Source organism: Zeus faber, assembly GCF_960531495.2.
Source record: "Zeus faber genome assembly, chromosome: 1".
NCBI classification, from domain to species: domain Eukaryota; kingdom Metazoa; phylum Chordata; class Actinopteri; order Zeiformes; family Zeidae; genus Zeus; species Zeus faber.
The window spans coordinates 221,669-240,000 of NC_137193.1; the positions used below are offsets into that span (position 1 = coordinate 221,669).

The 18,332-nt window shown below is 47.7% G+C and overlaps 1 protein-coding gene across 2 annotated transcripts in view; it reads right to left on the minus strand.

The window, feature by feature from the left end:
- Positions 1–18,108, minus strand: part of mindy1 (MINDY lysine 48 deubiquitinase 1) — a 30,684-nt gene extending 12,576 nt beyond the window's left edge. For both annotated transcript variants that reach the window (XM_080011281.1, XM_080011280.1), the window contains exons 1-4: positions 17,971–18,108; positions 10,282–11,043; positions 9,910–9,996; positions 9,615–9,748 (exon numbers count right to left, since the gene is read on the minus strand). In XM_080011281.1, coding sequence (XP_079867407.1) covers positions 9,615–9,748; positions 9,910–9,996; positions 10,282–10,912 — 852 coding nt within the window. In that variant the 5' untranslated portion in view covers positions 10,913–11,043; positions 17,971–18,108. The remainder of the gene's footprint in view (positions 1–9,614; positions 9,749–9,909; positions 9,997–10,281; positions 11,044–17,970) is intronic.
- Between the last annotated feature and the right edge of the window lie 224 nt (positions 18,109–18,332).

The following is an 18,332-nucleotide window of genomic DNA, read 5'->3' on the forward strand; positions in this document are numbered from 1 at the left end:
GGCCTCTCTCATCTTTATAAGTGGGAGAACTTGCACAATTGGTGGCTTACTGGTGGCACGGTGGTGAGTGCATTGCACTGCTGCCTCACAGCAAGAAGGTCCTGGGTTCGATTCCCACCTGGGGTGCTGTTGGCACCGTGCTCCGGCGGGTTATCTCCCAAATAGGAGCCTTTCTGTGTGGTGTTTGCATGTTCTCCCCGTGCTCACATGGGGTTTCCTCCCCCTCACGTTAGTAAGGACCCCCACCAACCTATCATCGTCTGACCAGTGATGGACACTTATCACCTGGTCCCCGGGCGCGTCCACGTACGCTGCCCACTGCTCCTGGCTGTGCCCCCAGAGGAAGGACAAGCCAGGATGGTTCAATGCAGAGGAACCATTTCACCAGCACCATCAAAGCATGTGTGTGTGTGTGTGTGTGTGTGTGTGTGTGTGTGTGTGTGCAAGCATGTGTTGTAGTGTGGTGTGTTACGTGACAAATAAAGACTGTTTCTTCTATCTTTCTTGACTAAATACTTTTTTGCCCCACAGTATATATATATATATATATATATATATATATCTACAAATCTCCTGAGGACACAAAAGTCTCAGACCAGACATGGTCCTCTGGTCTTGAGGTATCAAACAGGTGGTGCTCATAGAGCTAACAGTACCCTGGGAAGAGAGGATGGAAGAGGCACATGAGCGCAAGCTTAAGAAATACCAAGCCCTCATCCTCAAGAGCGAGCAAAACAGATGGAAGGCCTAGAATCTGCCTGTGGAGTTAGGCTGCAGGGCTTTGCCGGGCAGTCACTCTGGAGAACCCTTGGACTGCTGTGGATCGAAGGTCAGGAAGCAGCTAGTAGGCAACGTCACCAAACAGGCGGAAACAGCATCCCGATGGGATTTGGATACAGCGGGAGGTGCAGTGGCGGAGCCAACCTGGGGAAGAATCACCCACATCGTATTTTGCATATTCTTCTCTGTTTGACCCAGTGACCGCTTGGAAAGACAAGTTGGCGACCGAGGAAGAACGGTGACAGCGAAGAGAGACATCTGGGAAAGACCAGAGCTGGGGTGTGGAGGCAGGCCGAAAGCACATCCTTTGTGAGGAGTAACCCACTGCCAATTGCAATGGAAAGGTATATTACAAGATACCCCTGGGTTCGACAATAGAAATCCTTAGGGGGATCTGCGGAGGCTGAAGAAGGCATTCCGTGTAGCAGCAGTGGAGTAGAGACCAGCACTGACGAAGATCCGAGACAACCTGAGGGAGCGCATCAAGTCCTTGCGAAGAGCTGAATGTCACCGCAAGAACAGGAAGCGACGGATGAAGTAAAGGACAGACTTTACCAAGAACAGATTCAAAAACCTCAAGATTCAAGATTCAAGATTTTTATTTGTCACATACATATACATACTTCCATACATATATGCAGTGAAATGTAATGCAACGCACCTGGTGATAGCACACAATAAGTCCTAGGAAAAAGTACAACAATAAAATAAAATAAAAAGTAGAAAATTCCTTTCTAATAGACCGACTAACTGACTCCTAAAACGTAATACAGTAAGTGGAATACTTATAGAATAAGATAAAAAATATATAGAATAAAATACAATAAAAAATAAATTGAAATAAAATGGAATAGGTAGAAGGAATATGCCTATGTATATACAGATATGTGCATTTAAAGTGGCATGTGAATTAAAGTGGCATGTGAATGTGAATAGTGTGAGGTAGTGTTTGGGATAATACAGCACAGTATACAACAGTACGGCGCAGCAATACGGCATCAAGAACAACCCTGAACAGTGACACAGTATGCGGTACAGTATGCTACATACAGTACAGGAGGTAGTGGAGCCTAGTGCATGGCTCAGTTAGGACCCCTGGTGAGGTCAGCGTTGACAGTTCTAATGGCTTGAGGGAAGAAACTCTGTCTCAGTCTCTCTGTTCTCGCTGTGTGACTGCGGAGGCGCTTGCCTGACCGCAGCAGCTGAAACAGTCCGTTGTTGGGGTGATGAGGATCCTTCATGATCCTACGGGCTCTGCTACTACACCTCCTGGTGTATAACTCCTGCAAGGGGGGGAGGGTAGTTCCAGTGGTACGTTCAGCTGAACGCACCACCCTCTGCAGGGCCCGCCTGTCCTGGGCAGTACAGTTCCCAAACCAGGCAGTGATGTTGCCTGTCAGGATGCTCTCCACTGCTCCAGAGTAGAAGGACTTGAGGATCCTCACCGAGACCCGGAATTTCCTCAGCTGCCTGAGGTGGTAGAGACGCTGCCTCGCCTTTCTCACCAGAGTGTCTGTGTGAACAGTCCATGTTAAGTCCTCTGTGATGTGGACTCCCAGATATCTGAAGCTGCTCACCCTATCGACAGAAGTCCCATTAATCCACAAGGGCGCGTGCGTCCTCGATTGTGATCCACGCCTAAAGTCCACAATCAGCTCCTTGGTTTTGCTGACGTTCAGGTGGAGGCTGTTGTCCTGGCACCAGAGTGACAGGTCAGCCACCTCCTCGCGGTAGGCCTTCTCATCGCAGTCGGTGATCAGGCCCACGACCACGGTGTCGTCAGCAAACTTGATGATGGTGTTGGAGCTGGACCTGGCCACACAGTCATGTGTGTACAGGGAGTACAGTAGGGGGCTGAGGACGCAACCCTGGGGGGATCCTGTATTCAGGGTGACGGAGCTTGACATGTACTTCCCCACCTTGACCACCTGGGGGCGGCCTGTGAGGAAGTCCAGGATCCAGGTGCACAGCGGAGCATTCAATCCTAGCTCCATCAACTTGACAGCCAGTCTGGTGGGAACTATGGTGTTGAAAGCTGAACTATAATCAATGAACAGCATTCTCACATAGGCCCCCTTCTGGCCATCCAGGTGCGTGAGCGTGGTGTGCAGTACCTGGGAGACCGCGTCATTCGTGGATCTGTTCTGCCGGTACGCGAACTGCAACGGGTCCAAGGTGCGGGGGAGGGAGGCGCAGATGTAATCCTTAATCAGCCTCTCGAAACACTTCATGACCACCGAGGTGAGGGCCACCGGACGGTAGTCATTCAGGCAGGTTGGAGAGGCGATCTTCGGGACAGGAACGACGGTGGACCTCTTGAAACAGGATGGGACCACTGATTCAGCCAGGGAGATGTTGAATATTGTGGTGAACACCGGAGCTAGCTGGTTAGCACAGGTCTTCAGTACTCGCCCAGATATGCCATCTGGGCCCGCAGCTTTCCTGGTGTTCACCCGCATCAAAGCCCTCCTGACCTCGTGCACGGACACTGAGAGTGCGCGCTCATCCCCAGCGGTGTAACTCCAATTAGCCGGCGAGCTAGCGGTGCTGTTGCCAGGCTCGAACCGCGCATAAAAGGAGTTCAGTTGGTTGGCCAGGGAGGCGTCCACACTCGTGGCTGGGGAGGAGCTGCTCTTGTAGTTTGTTATTGTTCGCAGCCCCTGCCACAAGCGTCTGGTGTCCCCCCGCTCCATCTGCAGCTCCACGGTGTCTCTGTACGTCCGTTTAGCGTCCCTCACCGCCCTCCGCAGATTGTACGACGCCGCTTTGTAATTGTCCATGTTACCAGATACAAGTCCGTCGTTGTAAGCGGCCGTGCGCGCATTCAGAGCGCAGCGGATGGATTTATCAACCCATGGTTTCTGGTTTGGAAATATCCGAACTTTCACCGTGGGAACGATTTCATCCGCTAGCGTATGAAACCTGTCAAGACTTCTGGGTGACAAAAGATCAGGGAAGCTGAAAACAACAAAGGCGGAGTTGGAGGAGCACCTCCGTCAGGTCCACAGTGGAGAGCTGGAAGAGATGGAGAAACTCATAAAACCAGCAGAACCAACTATCCCTTTCAGAGTTGAGGAATCAAGCTGGCAGGAAGTGAACACCTTTCTCTAGAAGGCCAGAGCAAAATCAGCCCCAGGACCTAACTGCATCCCCTACCAGGTATATATTCATAGGCAGAGCGTGAGGGAGATGTTTATCCAAACAGACACCTGGATGACATAACTGGAGAGGAGCGGCCTACCTGGCAAGTATAAAGCCTGGGGTTACCAGCACGGGGTCCTCCCTAGACTGCTCTGGCCTCTGCTAGTCAATGAGGTACCTGTATCCACCAGATAAACACCTACCTGAGGAGATGGCTGGGCGTCCCTAGAAGCTTTTGCTCCATTAGCCTGTACAGCACAGGCACCAAACTGCGGCTGCCTGTGACATCAGTGGTCAAGAAATATAAGGCGACAAAGAAACGTCGGGCCATGATGCTGCGAGACAGCAAGGATGACAGAGTACGGCAGGCAGGCATTGTGGTCAGGACAGGCCGCAAGTGGTCAGCAAGCAGAGCACTGACGGAGGCAGAGGGTCGACTGCACCAGGCAGATATCGTGGGCCCAGAAGCCCAGGGCAGGCTGGGACTGGGTTGCTCCTCCAGAATGAGCTGGAACAATGCTGACCCAAAAAAGGCGGCGCAGCATGGGGCAGGAGGAGGTCCGCAAGGCAGGGGAGGAGATTCGGCATGTCAAGATTCAAGATTCAAGAGGTTTATTCGTCACATACAGTGCTGCTTGAAAGTATGTGAACCCCTTGAGCAGTTTAGATGTTTCTGTTGTTTTACCATGATTTCCTTATTTTATCATCACCAGTTTTTGAACTTGAACTTGAACTTTATGTATGAAATGTCAGATATATGTTTATCAAATGCATGTACTTGTTTAGTGTGACTTGTTTTAGTAGCCCAAAAACTCCATGAAACATGGAATTAGTGTATGTGCAAAAATAAGTGAACCCCCAGCTGCATTGGTTAAGTCAAGGAGGTAACAGACTCAGGTCAAACACATTTGGGTGCTAAATTAACCATTTAAGCAGACAAATGAAATGAGAGATCCTTGGGAAAGGATTTGGCCTGCACTAATTTAAAGAGAGAGGAAACCAACCAAACCACTGTGGTCCCATAAAAATCAACAATGCAGAGAGGAAAGGAGATATCCGAGGACATGAAGAAGAGGGTAGTGACAGCCCATCAGACTGGGGAGGGCTATAAGACCATCTCCAAAAGATTCCAGCTCCATCCATCCACTGTAAAACAAATAATATACAAATGGAGGGCCTTCAACATGACAGCAACTCTGCCTAGAAGTGGACGCCCATCAAAACTATCACCCAGAAGCACCTGAATAATAAATCAGGTAAAGGCCAACCCACACATCACCTCTAGAGTGTTTCAGACCTTTCTGGTAGAATCTGGGACAAATGTGCATGCGTCTCCAATCAGACAAAAATTGAATAGCCATGACATTAATGGGAGGGTTGCTAGAAGGAAGCCTCTGCTCTCAAAAAAGAACAAAGCTGCCCGTTTCAACTTTGCCAGAGAGCACTTGGACAAACCAGAGGCCTTCTGGAAGTCCATTCTCTGGACAGACGAGTCCAAAATTTAATTATTTGGTCACAATCAAAACCACCGTGTTTGGAGAAAAGCCAAGACTGCATATGAAGAAAAGAACCACCTCCAACAGTGAAGCATGGTGGTGGAAATGGGAAGGTCTGGGGCTGCTTTTCTGCTTCTGGACCTGGACGACTCCATATTATCCAAGGAACCATGAATTCTCAGATGTATCAACAAATTCTTGACCAGAATCTCCTGCCATCAGTCAGGAAAACGGATTATGCAACAAGACAATGACCCAAAGCATTCCAGCAAAACTACAAAGGAACGGTTTCAGAGAAAGAGGATTCATACTCTGGATTGGCCCAGTCAAAGTCCGGACCTTAATCCAACTGAGATGTTGTGGCAAGACCTGAAGAAGTTGGTACAAACCAGATGTCCCTCCAACTTCTCTCAACTGGCTTGGTTCTGCAAGGAGGAGTGGGCAAAAATCCCCATAAGCAGATGCGAGAGGCTGGTTAGTGGTTACAGAAGACGTTTGGTTGAAGTAATGGCTGCGAAAGGAGGAGCCACAAGCTACTAATAAAAGGGTTCACATACTTTTGCACGTTAAATCTTCAGTTTGTGTGAAATATACCACCTTTTTGAATTAAATAATGAAAATATATCTCTTTTTGTGTGTGTGTCCATTGTTTGGAAGGTGTGCTTTACAAATTGGGATTTGGATGTATGTTTAATAAGGTTATATTAATGTTTTTCACAAAAACATGAATGACTGGGGGGTTCACAAACTTTCAAGCAGCACTGTACATATACATACTTTCATACATATATGCAGTGAAATGTCAATGCAACGCACCCGGTGATTACACACAATATGTTCTAGACTGAACACAGTAGCGACCTAAGAATTTCTACTTGACTAACTGATTCCTAAAACGTAATGCAGTAAGTCGAATACTATAGAAAAAAATAAAAATATATAGAATAAAATAAAATAAAATAAGAACTAAAGGGTAATGCAGGGTGGGGTTACAAAATAGATAAAGGGAGTAGGTTATGTATATGGGATAGACTTGTGAATATAGGATAGGCTATTTATGTATATACAGATATGTGCATTAAAGTGGCATGTGAATAAAGTGAGGGAGTGTTTGTGAGATATACAGCACAGGATACAACAGAACGGTGCAGCAATACGGTAACACCGAACAACCCAGAACAGTGACACAGTATCCGGTACAGTATGCTACACACCGGCCAGTGAGGTAGTGGAGCCTATGTGTGTGGCTCAGTGAGGACTCCTGGTGAGGTCATCATTGACAGTTCTTATGGCTTGTGGGGAAAAAACTGTCTCAGTCTCTGTTCTCGCTGTGTGTCTCCGGAGGCGCTTGCCTGACTGTAGCAGCTGAAACAGTCCGTTGTTGGGGTGATGAGGATCCTTCATGATCCTGCGGGCTCTGCTACTACACCTCCTGGTGTATGAGTCCTGCAGGGAGGGGAGGGTAGTCCCAGTGGTACGTTCAGCTGAAAGCACCACCCTCTGCAGGGCCCGCCTGTCCTGAGCAGTACAGTTCCCAAAACCAGGCAGTGATGTTGCCTGTCAGGATGCTCTCTACTGCTCCACAGTAGAAGGACTTGAGGACCCGGAATTTCCTCAGCTGCCTGGCCACACAGTCATGTGTGTACAGGGAGTACAGTAGGGGGCTGAGGACGCAGCCCTGGGGGGATCCTGTGTTCAGAGTGAGGGAGCTGGACATGTGCTTCCTCACCCTAACCACCTGGGGCCGGGCTGAGAGGAAGTCCAGGATCCAGGCACACAGCGGAGTATTCAGTCCAAGCTCCTTCAGCTTGACAGCCAGTCTGGTGGGGACTATGGTACACTGAGAGTGGGCGCTCATCCCCAGCGGTTTAATTCCACTTAGCCGGCAAGTTAGCGGTGCTGTTGCCAGACTCAAACTGCGCATAAAAGGAGTTCAGTTCGTTGGCAAGGGAGGCGTCTGCACTCGTGGCTGGGGAGAAGCTGCTCTTGTAGTTTGTTATATTCCGCTGCCTCTGCCATAAGCGTCTGGTGTCCCGTTGCTCCATCTATAGCTCCACAGTCTCTCTGTACGTCCGTTTGACCTGCTAAGGCTGTAGCCATGAAGAAACAGGGCAGCTGGACAAAGTGGGAGGGCTTGCGCGAGAGGGCCTGACCTGGCAGGATATCTGGAGCATGGAAGGACATTGAATAAAGTTCCTGATGTGTTCTGTATATGATGTCCTGCCTACTCCATCAAACCTCCAAACATGGGGGTTAGCAGAGCCCCCCAAGTTCATGCTATGTAGAAAATCTGCTAACCTGGAGCACGTCCTCTCATCATGTCAGTCAAGCTTGGCAGATGGGAAATTCAGGTGGCGACATGACAAGATCCTGGCTCAGTTGGCGGATGGCATGGAGCAGGCAAGGAAGAAGGCAAAGCAACTTTCTACTGGGCCTAACTTAATCAACTTTGTCAGGTCAGAAGAGAGCGCTACAGCAGACGAAAGGGCAAAGGCGTCCTGGCTTCAGCAAGCAACTGGGAGATGAGGGCAGACTGAAGAAGCAGCTAAAATTCCCAGAGGAGATAGCCCACACAAGCCTCAGACCAGACATTGTCCTCTGGTCTTGAGGTATCAAACAGGTGGTGCTCATATAGCAAACAGTACCCTGGGAAGAGAGAATGGAGGGGGCACATGAGCGCAAGCTCAAGAAATACCAAGCCCTTATCCTCAAGAGACAATGGATGGAAGGCCTGGAATCTGCCTGTGGAGTTAGGCTGCAGGGCTTTGCCTGGCAGTCACTTTGGAGAACCCTTGGACTGCGAGGATTGAAGGTCTGGCGACAAAGCGGCTAGTAGGCAATGTCACCAAACAGACGGAAACAGCATCCCGATGTATTTGGATACAGCGGGAGGTGCGGTGGCGGAGCCAACCTGAAGAAGGATTAACAATGGCAGAGGGGAGTGGTGGTCAGCAGGGGTAGATCCAGGACGCTGGATCTGCTGTTGAGCCCTCCTGAAGTGTCATGGGCTTAAATCGATGAAACACCACTGAAGGGGGGGTGCCCATCTCATGACCTGCTGTAGCCATCCATCTCTTGCTCAGGTATGCAACCAAGTCCAGACTTGCCTCAGGGAGGAGGACGCCCCTGCTAGGCATAGTCCCCCTAGTGCCTTAAAAGAGGGAAGAAGTAGAGGAGAGTGCGATGCCACTGGCCCACAGACTGGGCAGGGTAGGGTACCTGTAAAGGTGGGCCAGGTGTGATGACCCATATCGTATTTTTACTATATACAGTACACATATTAATGTAGTAATACTATATACAGTATACACATTTTATGTAGTAATACAATATACAGTATACACATTCATGTAGTTATACTATATACAGTAGTCTGACCTGCAGATTCCCATTTGCGATGGGCTGTACGTCAATGACAAATACATCATGTGATCTGATCACGCTCATGTGATTGAAGAGTTGCACATACGGACTACACTGCATATTTACTCTTCCACTATAGTGAGATTTCTGATTTGGGCACTGTTTATTATGGTTCATTATTGTTTATTATTGTTTATTATGGTTCTGCGCTGCTGCCTCACAGCAAGAAGGTCCTGGGTTTGATTCCCGCCTGGGGCGCTGTTGGCACTGTGCTCTGGGCGGGTTATCTCCCAAATAGGAGTCTTTTTGTGTGGAGTTTGCATGTTCTTCCCGTGCTCACATGGGGTTTCCTCCACCTTACGTCAGTAAGGACCCCCACCAAAAACATGCACAGATCATCATCTGACCAGCGATGGACACTCTTCACCAGGTCCCCAGGCGCGTAGACGAATGCTGCCCACTGCTCCTGGCTGCCCCCCGGAGGAAGGAAAAGCCAGGATGGGTTAAATGCAGAGGCCTAATTTCACCGGCACCATCCAAAGCATGTGCATGTGTGTGTGTGTGTGTGTGCATGTGTTGTAGTGTGGTGTGTTGTGTGATAATTAAAGATTCTTCTTCTTCTTCTTCTTCTAATAATAAACTACAAATAATTGCGTAGCTGGTACACAAAATGCGTGCAGGTTGGCAGGTCTGAGTCTGTACTGGACTGTACCCCCCCCAGGTGTGAGGCCCCCCTAATCCCCCACCCCCCCAGGTGTCACCCCCTCCCCCCCGACCTGACCGTTCCCCTGCCCCCCCCCCCCCCCCCCCCCCAGAGTGAAGGGGGTGCCCCACCTTCCAACGCAGAAAGAGGGTATTCATGACGGCCAGCAGGGGGCAGGGTCCGTTTTCACACTGGGTGACAATGGGAGTCTTCTGGCCCTTCCACGTGATCCACTTCACCAGGTAGAACGCAGGCACAGCTCCACCTGCGGCAGAGAGGGGAACTGCACTCAAAGTCACCTGCCACAAACATCTTCCATTCCCTAACCCTAACCCATATGTTGAGATCACAGCATCCATCATCGATTACTTCATTATTATTAGCATCAGGGAGCTAGCATGCTAACACAGTGCAGCTGTACAGTACCTGCAGCTCCAAGAGGCTCTGCCCCTAGACCGGGAGCTCTCCTCTCATTGGATGGCGTGGAAGCTCCACCTACATCCACAGAGTTTCCTGCTTAGGGAAAGTGGAAATTAACCATTCAACACTTTCACAACATCAACATTTCACTTCCTGTCATGTCCACTTCCCGTCATGTCCACTTCTTGTCATGTCCACTTCCCATCATGTACACTTCCCGTCATGTACACTTGCCGTCAAGTCCATGTGCCGTCATGTCCACTTCCCGTACTTCCCGTCAAGTCCACTTCCCGTCATGTCTACTTCCCGTCAAGTCCACTTCATGTGACCAGTTTGAAACAGGAAACAGAAAGTACATAAAATATTTATTAGGGTTACCGTGAGTCACCTCCAGGCTGGGGAGGTCCTGGATACCCCCAGGATATTCGTGCACGGAGTGCTCCGGATCCACGTGCAGGGAGTGCTCCGGATCACCGTTCACGGATTGCTTTGGATCAATGTGCACAGAGGGCTCTGGATCCACGTTCACAGATTGCTCCAGATCGATCTGCACGGAGGGCTCCGGATCCACGTGCACGGAGGGCTTCGGATCCACGTGCACGGAGGGCTCCGGATCAACGTGCACAGAGTGCTCTAGATCCACGTGGAGGGAGGGCTCGGGATCCACATTCACGGATTGCTCTGGATCCAGGTGCACGGAGTGCTCCGGAACCACGTGCACGGAGTGCTCCAGATCCACGTGCACGGAGTGCTCCGGATCCACGTGCACGGAGTGCTCGGGATCCACGTGCACGGAGAGCTCCAGATCCACGTGCACGGAGTGCTCCGCATCCACGTTCACGGATTGCTCCGCATCCACGTGCAGGGAGGGCTCCGGAACCACGTTCATGGAGTGCTCTGGATCCACGTGCACGGATTGCTCCGGATCCAATTTCACAGAGTGCTCCGGATCCATGTTCATGGAGTTTACCGGATCGACGAGCATGGATTGCTCCAGATCAATGTACATGGAGGGCTCCTGATCCACATGTACGGAGGGCTCCAGAACAATGTGCACAGAGTGCTCCAGATCCACGTGCACAGAGGGCTCCTGATCCACGTGCAGGGAGGGCTCCGTATCAACATGCACGTGCTCCAGATCTGAAGGAAACAGAAAAACAGACGGTGACACGATGATCTATAGTTTTAAATGATTCATCAATAATGATAATTAATAATGATACTCATAATGATATTACATAATGGCAGCAATACAAAGGGTAAATTTTAGTCATGTTAGGTACGTATTATAGGTTTCCAAGTTTCACGAGGCTCTGTAATCCGAGATTCCTGAAACTGTGATCTGTGATTATAAGCGAGGACATTCGGAGCAGACCGAGGGACTCTGTCCGACCATGTCAGACCAGACGTCACTGAAAATCACGATTCTTTCTTTAAAGGCTGTCCTTTTGCGGGGTGAGAGCCCGGCTCGGGTTGGGAGGACCGGAGTTCCACTTCAAGTTGGAGTTCGAGGAAGAGCCTCGGCGTCAGCTCCGGGGGGGCCTCATCCCCACTGCGCGCTATCTAGCCCGAAAGTGCCGCGGCCGGGGAGAGATGGTGTCACATGGTTGTTTCTTTGCTGTACGATTGGCTGTTGGTGTCACATGGGTGTTTCTCTACTGTACGATTGGCTGTTGGTATCACATGGTTGTTTCTCTGCTGTACAATTGGCTGTTCGTGTCATGTCTGTGTAGGAAGAGGAAAACGGACTCTATCAAAAATAAATATCATAAATTTGTCATCGTTATTGTAGAAGATTTTATCGTGAAAATTACCAGGACTGTCATTTCCCAGCCTCTGTTCTGCCCAAGGTTCTTAGAACTTTCTGTTTTCTGAACCCCCACCCAGTTAGGGCCTCGTTCTCGGGAATTGAACACCCATCCTGTTAGTGCCTCACTCTAAGGAATTTAACCCCCAACCTTGTTAGTACCTCACCCTAGGGATTTGAACCCCCAAAATGTTAGTGCCTCACTCTAGGGAATTGAACCCCCCACCCTGTTAGTGCCTCGTAGTGTAGTAGCTCAACTGTATACATACACCAATAACATTACTACACTGTATACATACACCCATAACATGAATAAAGTTTAATACATTGTCATAGTTACTACACTATATACATACACCAATAACATGAATAAACTCACAGATTGTGCTTTCTCAAGGGCAGTGACGAGGCAGATGGAAGGAAATGTTAGTCCGAGTCTGAGGTTTGATCTGACTGTCTGCGAGTGTTTCTCACTGGCTGATTTGTTTGTATCAAACTACCAGGACCTCCAGGGCTGAATACTGAGGGTAGAGGGTCGAGCTTCTCTTTGAGTAGAGGCTTGCTGCAGGCGTACAAGCCCTGACAAGGGCCGTTCTCAGATACTTGGGTGAAGGAGTGAGGAGTGAGTGAGTGAGAGCTCGGCCACGGCTCTTGAGCGAGACCTCCAACTAGAGAAACCCTCAAACCGCGCACTGCCAAGCCTTGCTGAAAGGCGCATGACAGACATTATACTTGGGGCATAGCTCCACCTCGGTTCCGGGGTTAATGAGGTCAAAGGCCTCGTCGGATGGTCGGCTCTCCAGGGTCTCACTGAGGAAGGCAGGTCCTTTAAGCTGAGAGGAGAGGGCTAACTGATGATGCCTGACTGATTGGCTGTGATCGTTCTTGTAGCCTGGTAAGCAGCGTTTGGAGCCGTTGGAATGACGGCACCGGTTGCGTTGGTGGCCTCGCCTCAGAAGATACCTCGTCACTGGCAGTGGTAGGTTCTCTTGGAATGCTGACAGGTCCTGACATCCTAGAGGGTTGAATAGATTGTTGACGGTCGACAGCACACTGTGCCATGTGAAGGCTCTTTAACTGGCTGCTACATGGAAGGCAGAGGTGTCGGTGAACAGGTCCCATCTGAGTCCCGGGCTGCTTTGCTTGGGGGTTGGGAGGAGTTTTGGATTGAAGACACGGTTTTGTAAGCCCTTGGCGAGGTTTTCCCCTGGGACATCAGGGCTGTTGAATGCAATCTTGTGGAGTCTGAGGTTGGACTGGGCCAGCATGTCCTGAGTTCTTTTGAGCGCGGTGACGGCCTTGGTTGGTGAATGACTTCAACCCGTCGTCTATGTAGTGGTCCCATACCACATACTGGCGTGCTTCTGCCCCGTACTCCTGTCCTGTCCATAGATGGCCACAGCCTGGGAGGGGCGATAGCCGAACATGTGGACCTTCATGTGGAACATCTGCTGAATGCCAGCCATGATCGCAACTGGTCAACCCTAAACCCTGATCTACACTGGTTTCTGAGGATGGTAGATTCCAAAGCTTGGTAGATACCAGCGTTCCCCGCCATCTTTCAGCATTGGCACAGGTTCAGCTTGCCCACCACTAAAGATTTCCTTCCACAAAGTCCACAAAGTGGTCCTTCATCTCCGGCTTCTTCGTGAGAGTCAGGCAGAGCAGCATAAGTTTAATTGCAATCGGGCACATCCCTCTGGCTGAGTCAAGGGAGACGAGGCCAGCCAGGTACCCCTTACGCTTGGGCGAATATATCACAGAGCAGGTCGGTGAGGTGCCTCAACTGCCCAAAGTCCCTATTCTAACTCTAGGGAGTAGAACCCCCCACCCTGTTAGTGTCTTGCTCTAGGGAATTGAATCCCTCACCCTGTTAGTGCCTCGCCCTGGGGAATTGAACCCCAAGCCTGTGGGTGCCTTGCTCTACAGAATTGAACGCCTCACCTTGTAAGCGCCTCGTACTAGGGAGTAGAAACCCCCACCCTGTTAGTGCCTTGCTCTAGGGAATTTAACTCCCAACCTTTTAGTGCCTTGCTCTAGGGAAATGAACCCACAACCCTCTGACCTACACCAGGCAGGACCCATGTACCCAGCATGCACTGCACCAAGGCTACACTAGGACCAACGTACCCAGCATGCACTGCAGAGTTTACACTAGGACCAATGTACCCAGCATGCACTGCACCAAGACTACACCACAACTAGATAACTAACTCATGTGATAACTAGATATAACTGATAACTAGATAAACAAACTCACTAGATATAGAATAGATAGATATATATAGATAGATAAACATAACTAGCTAACCAGCTCTCAAGATGACCAGCTCACCAGATGACCAGCTCACCAGATGACTAGATAACCAGCTCAGTAGATAACTAGTAGCTATACAACCAGATAACGAGATAACCAGCTTGGCAGACAACACGCTCACTACATAGCTCGTAACTATACAACCAGATCACTAGATAACCAGCTCACCAGGTAACCACCTCACTAGATAACTAGTAACAAAATAACCAGCTCATCAGGTGACCCGCTCACAAGATATCTAGTGGGCTTGTTATCTAGTGACCTAGTTGTATAGTTACTAGTTATCTAGTGAGCTGGTTATCTAGGAAGCTGGTTATTTAGTTACTTGTTATCTAGTGAGCTGTTTACTTGGTGATCTGGGTGTATAGTTTCCAGTTATCTACTGAGCTGGTTATCTAGTGATCTGGTTGTATAATTACTCGTAACTAAATAACCAGCTCACAAAATAACTAGTAACTAAATAATTAATTTCCTAGATAACGGCTCACTAGATAACAAGTAACTAAATAACCAGCTCACCAGATAACCAACTCACTCGATGACTAGGAACTAAATAACCAGCTACACTAGATTACTAGAAACGAAATAACCAGCTCACAAGATAAATAGATAACTAGCATCTAGATAACCAGCCCACTATATTACCGACTCACTAGATAACCAGATCACTAGATAACCAGAAATTAGATAACCACCTCACCAGATAACTACATAACCAGTTCACTAGATAACTAGATAACCAGCTCTAATAACAAGTTCACTAGATAACCAGCTAAATAGCTCAAAAGATAACCAGATCACCAGAAAACTGGTAGCTAGATAACCAGCCCACTAGATAACCAGCTCACTCGATAACTACATAACATGATATTAATGAATAATCAGATAACTATATAACCAGATAACTATATATAATTAGTAACTAAATAACCATCACATGAGATAACTAGATCACCAGCTCACTAGATCATTTGATAACCAGCTCACTTGATAACCAGCCCACTTGATAACCAGCTCACTAAATATCTAGATGACCAGCTCATTAGATAACTAGATGACCTGCTCACCAGATAAACGGCTCACTAGATAACTAGATAAACGGCTCACTAGATAACCAGCTCACTCAATAACCAGCTCACTCTATAATTGGATAACCAGCTCACCAGACAACTGGATATAACTAGTAACTAGATAACCAGCTCACCAAAAAAACAACTCTACCTAACCCTAACCCTATAACTGGATAACCAGCTCACTAGATAACAAGCGAATTGGATAAAAAGATACACCCCTCAGTAGACAACTAAATATAAGTAAGTAAGATAACCAGCGCATCAGTCAGTAGATAACCAAATAACTAGAAAACTAGTAACTATAAAACAGCTCACTAGATAAACACCTCACTAGATATCTAGTAACTAATTAACCAGCTCACCAGGTAACAAGCTCACTAGATAACTAGTAACCAAATAACCAGCTCCCTACATAACTAGTAACTACATAACCTGCTCACTAGATAACGAGTAACTCAATAACCAGCTCACTAGATAACTAGTAACTAAATAACCTGCTCACTAGATAACTAAATAACCACCTCACGAGATAACTAGAAACAAAATAACAAGGTCACTAAATAACCTGCTCACTAGATAATCAACTGACTAGATAACTAGTAACCAAATACACGGCTCATTGGATCACTAGTAATTAAATAACCAGCTCACTGGATAACTAGTTACTAAATTACCTGCTCACTAAAAAACAATATAACCAGATCACAAGATAACCAGCTCACTGGATAACTAGTAACTAATTAACCAGCTCACCAGGTAACAAGCACACTAGATCATAAGCGGAATAGATTTTAGGTCATTTCCACCTGGGATTATTAAAGTATTTTTGATTCTGATTCTGATAACTAATAACCAAATAACCAGCTCACCAGGTAACTAGCTCACTAGATAACTAGTAACTAAATAACCAGCTTACCTGATAACTAGTAATTAGATAATCAGCTTCCTAGATAACTAGCTCACAAGATAAGTAGTAACTAAATAACCAGCTCACCACTCACTATATAACTAACCAGCTCACCAGGTAACCAGCTCACGAGATAACTAACTAAATAACCAGCTTCCTAAATAACTAGCTCACAAGATAACTAGTAACTAAATAACCAGATCATTAGATAACCAGATCACTAGATAACTAGTAACTAAATAACCAGCTCACCAGATAACCAGCCCCCAGATAACAAGTAACTAAATACCCGGCTCACCAGATAACCATCTCACGAGCAGCTTCCTTGGCCGCAGCTCCCTGGTTTTACAGAAAGGGAGGTGCTCTGAAATTTCAAGATGGCCGCCACACAAGCTGTTATTGTCCTCTCTTCTATCGTTCTATCTTCAGATCTGTCCATCCGTCCGCAAACAAAGACTCTGTTTCACAGACAGAGAAGACTTCATACTGGGACCAGGCACTGGATCCTCGCTAGAACCCAGCAGAACCAGTCACTGGACATTCAGCAGAACCAGTCACTGGACATTCAGTAGAACCAGTCACTGGACGTTCAGTAGAACCAGTCACTGGACCCTCAGTAGAACCAGGCACTGGACATTCAGTAGAACCAGTCACTGGACATCCAGTAGAACCAGTCACTGGACCCTCAGTAGAATCCAGCAGATTCAGTCACTGGACATTCAGTAGAACCAGTCACTGGACATCCAGTAGAACCAGTCACTGGACCTTCAGTAGAACCAGTCACTGGACCCTCAGTAGAACCCAGCAGAACCAGTCACTGGACATCCAGTAGAACCAGTCACTGGACCTTCAGTAGAACCACTCACTGGACCCTCAGTAGAACCCAGCAGAACCAGTCACTGGACATTCAGTAGAACCAGTCACTGGACCTTCAGTAGAACCAGTCACTGGACCCTCAGTAGAACCCAGCGGAACCAGTCACTGGATATCCAGTAGAACCAGTCACTGGACCTTCAGTAGAACCAGTCACTGGACCCTCATCAGAACCCAGCAGAACCAGTCACTGGACCTTCAATAGAACCAGTCACTGGACCCTCAGTAGAACCCAGTAGAACCAAAAAGGAGGAAAAGAGCAGGAGATAAACTATTTAAAGGAAACATCTAAACACTGAGATAAACTACCGACAGGAACCATCTAAACACTGTGATAAACTACTGACAGGAACCATCTAAACACTGATAAACTACTGACAGGAACCATCTAAACACTGTGATAAACTACTGACAGGAACCATCTAAACACTGATAAACTACTGACAGGAACCATCTAAACACTGATAAACTACTGACAGGAACCATCTAAACACTGAAAACTACTGACAGGAACCATCTAAACACTGTGATAAACTACTGACAGGAACCATCTAAACACTGATAAACTACTGACAGGAACCATCTAAACACTGATAAACTACTGACAGGAACCATCTAAACACTGATAAACTACTGACAGGAACCATCTAAACACTGATAAACTACTGACAGGAACCATCTAAACACTGATAAACTACTGACAGGAACCATCTAAACACTGATAAACTACTGACAGGAACCATCTAAACACTGATAAACTACTGACAGGAACCATCTAAACACTGAAAACTACTGACAGGAACCATCTACACACTGATAAACTACTGACAGGAACCATCTAAACACTGATAAACTACTGACAGGAACCATCTAAACACTGAAAACTACTGACAGGAACCATCTACACACTGATAAACTACTGACTGGAACCATCTAAACACTGATAAACTACTGACAGGAACCATCTAAACACTGAAAACTACTGACAGGAACCATCTACACACTGATAAACTACTGACAGGAACCATCTAAACACTGATAAACTACTGACAGGAACCATCTACACACTGATAAACTACTGACTGCTAACCTGACGAGGGGGAACCTCCGGTGTGCTGTACGTCTTTTCTGTTCTTTTCTTTCCTTCTTTTCTCTTATTTCAACTCATCTTTTTCTTTTCTCAGCCACAGGCCGTCCCGTTAGCATGCTAGCTGGTTAGCTTTTACGTTCGCTAACTACTAAGTGACGATCCTTCCTGGACACGCTCGACATACGTCACTTCCGTTAGAACTGACGCGAACCGTATATACCCAAACAACATGAGTCCACCAGGGGGCGGCAGAGGGACAGATGGATAGACAGATAGATAGACAGATAGATAGATAGACAGATAGATAGATAGACAGATAGATAGATAGATAGATAGATAGATAGATAGATAGATAGATAGAT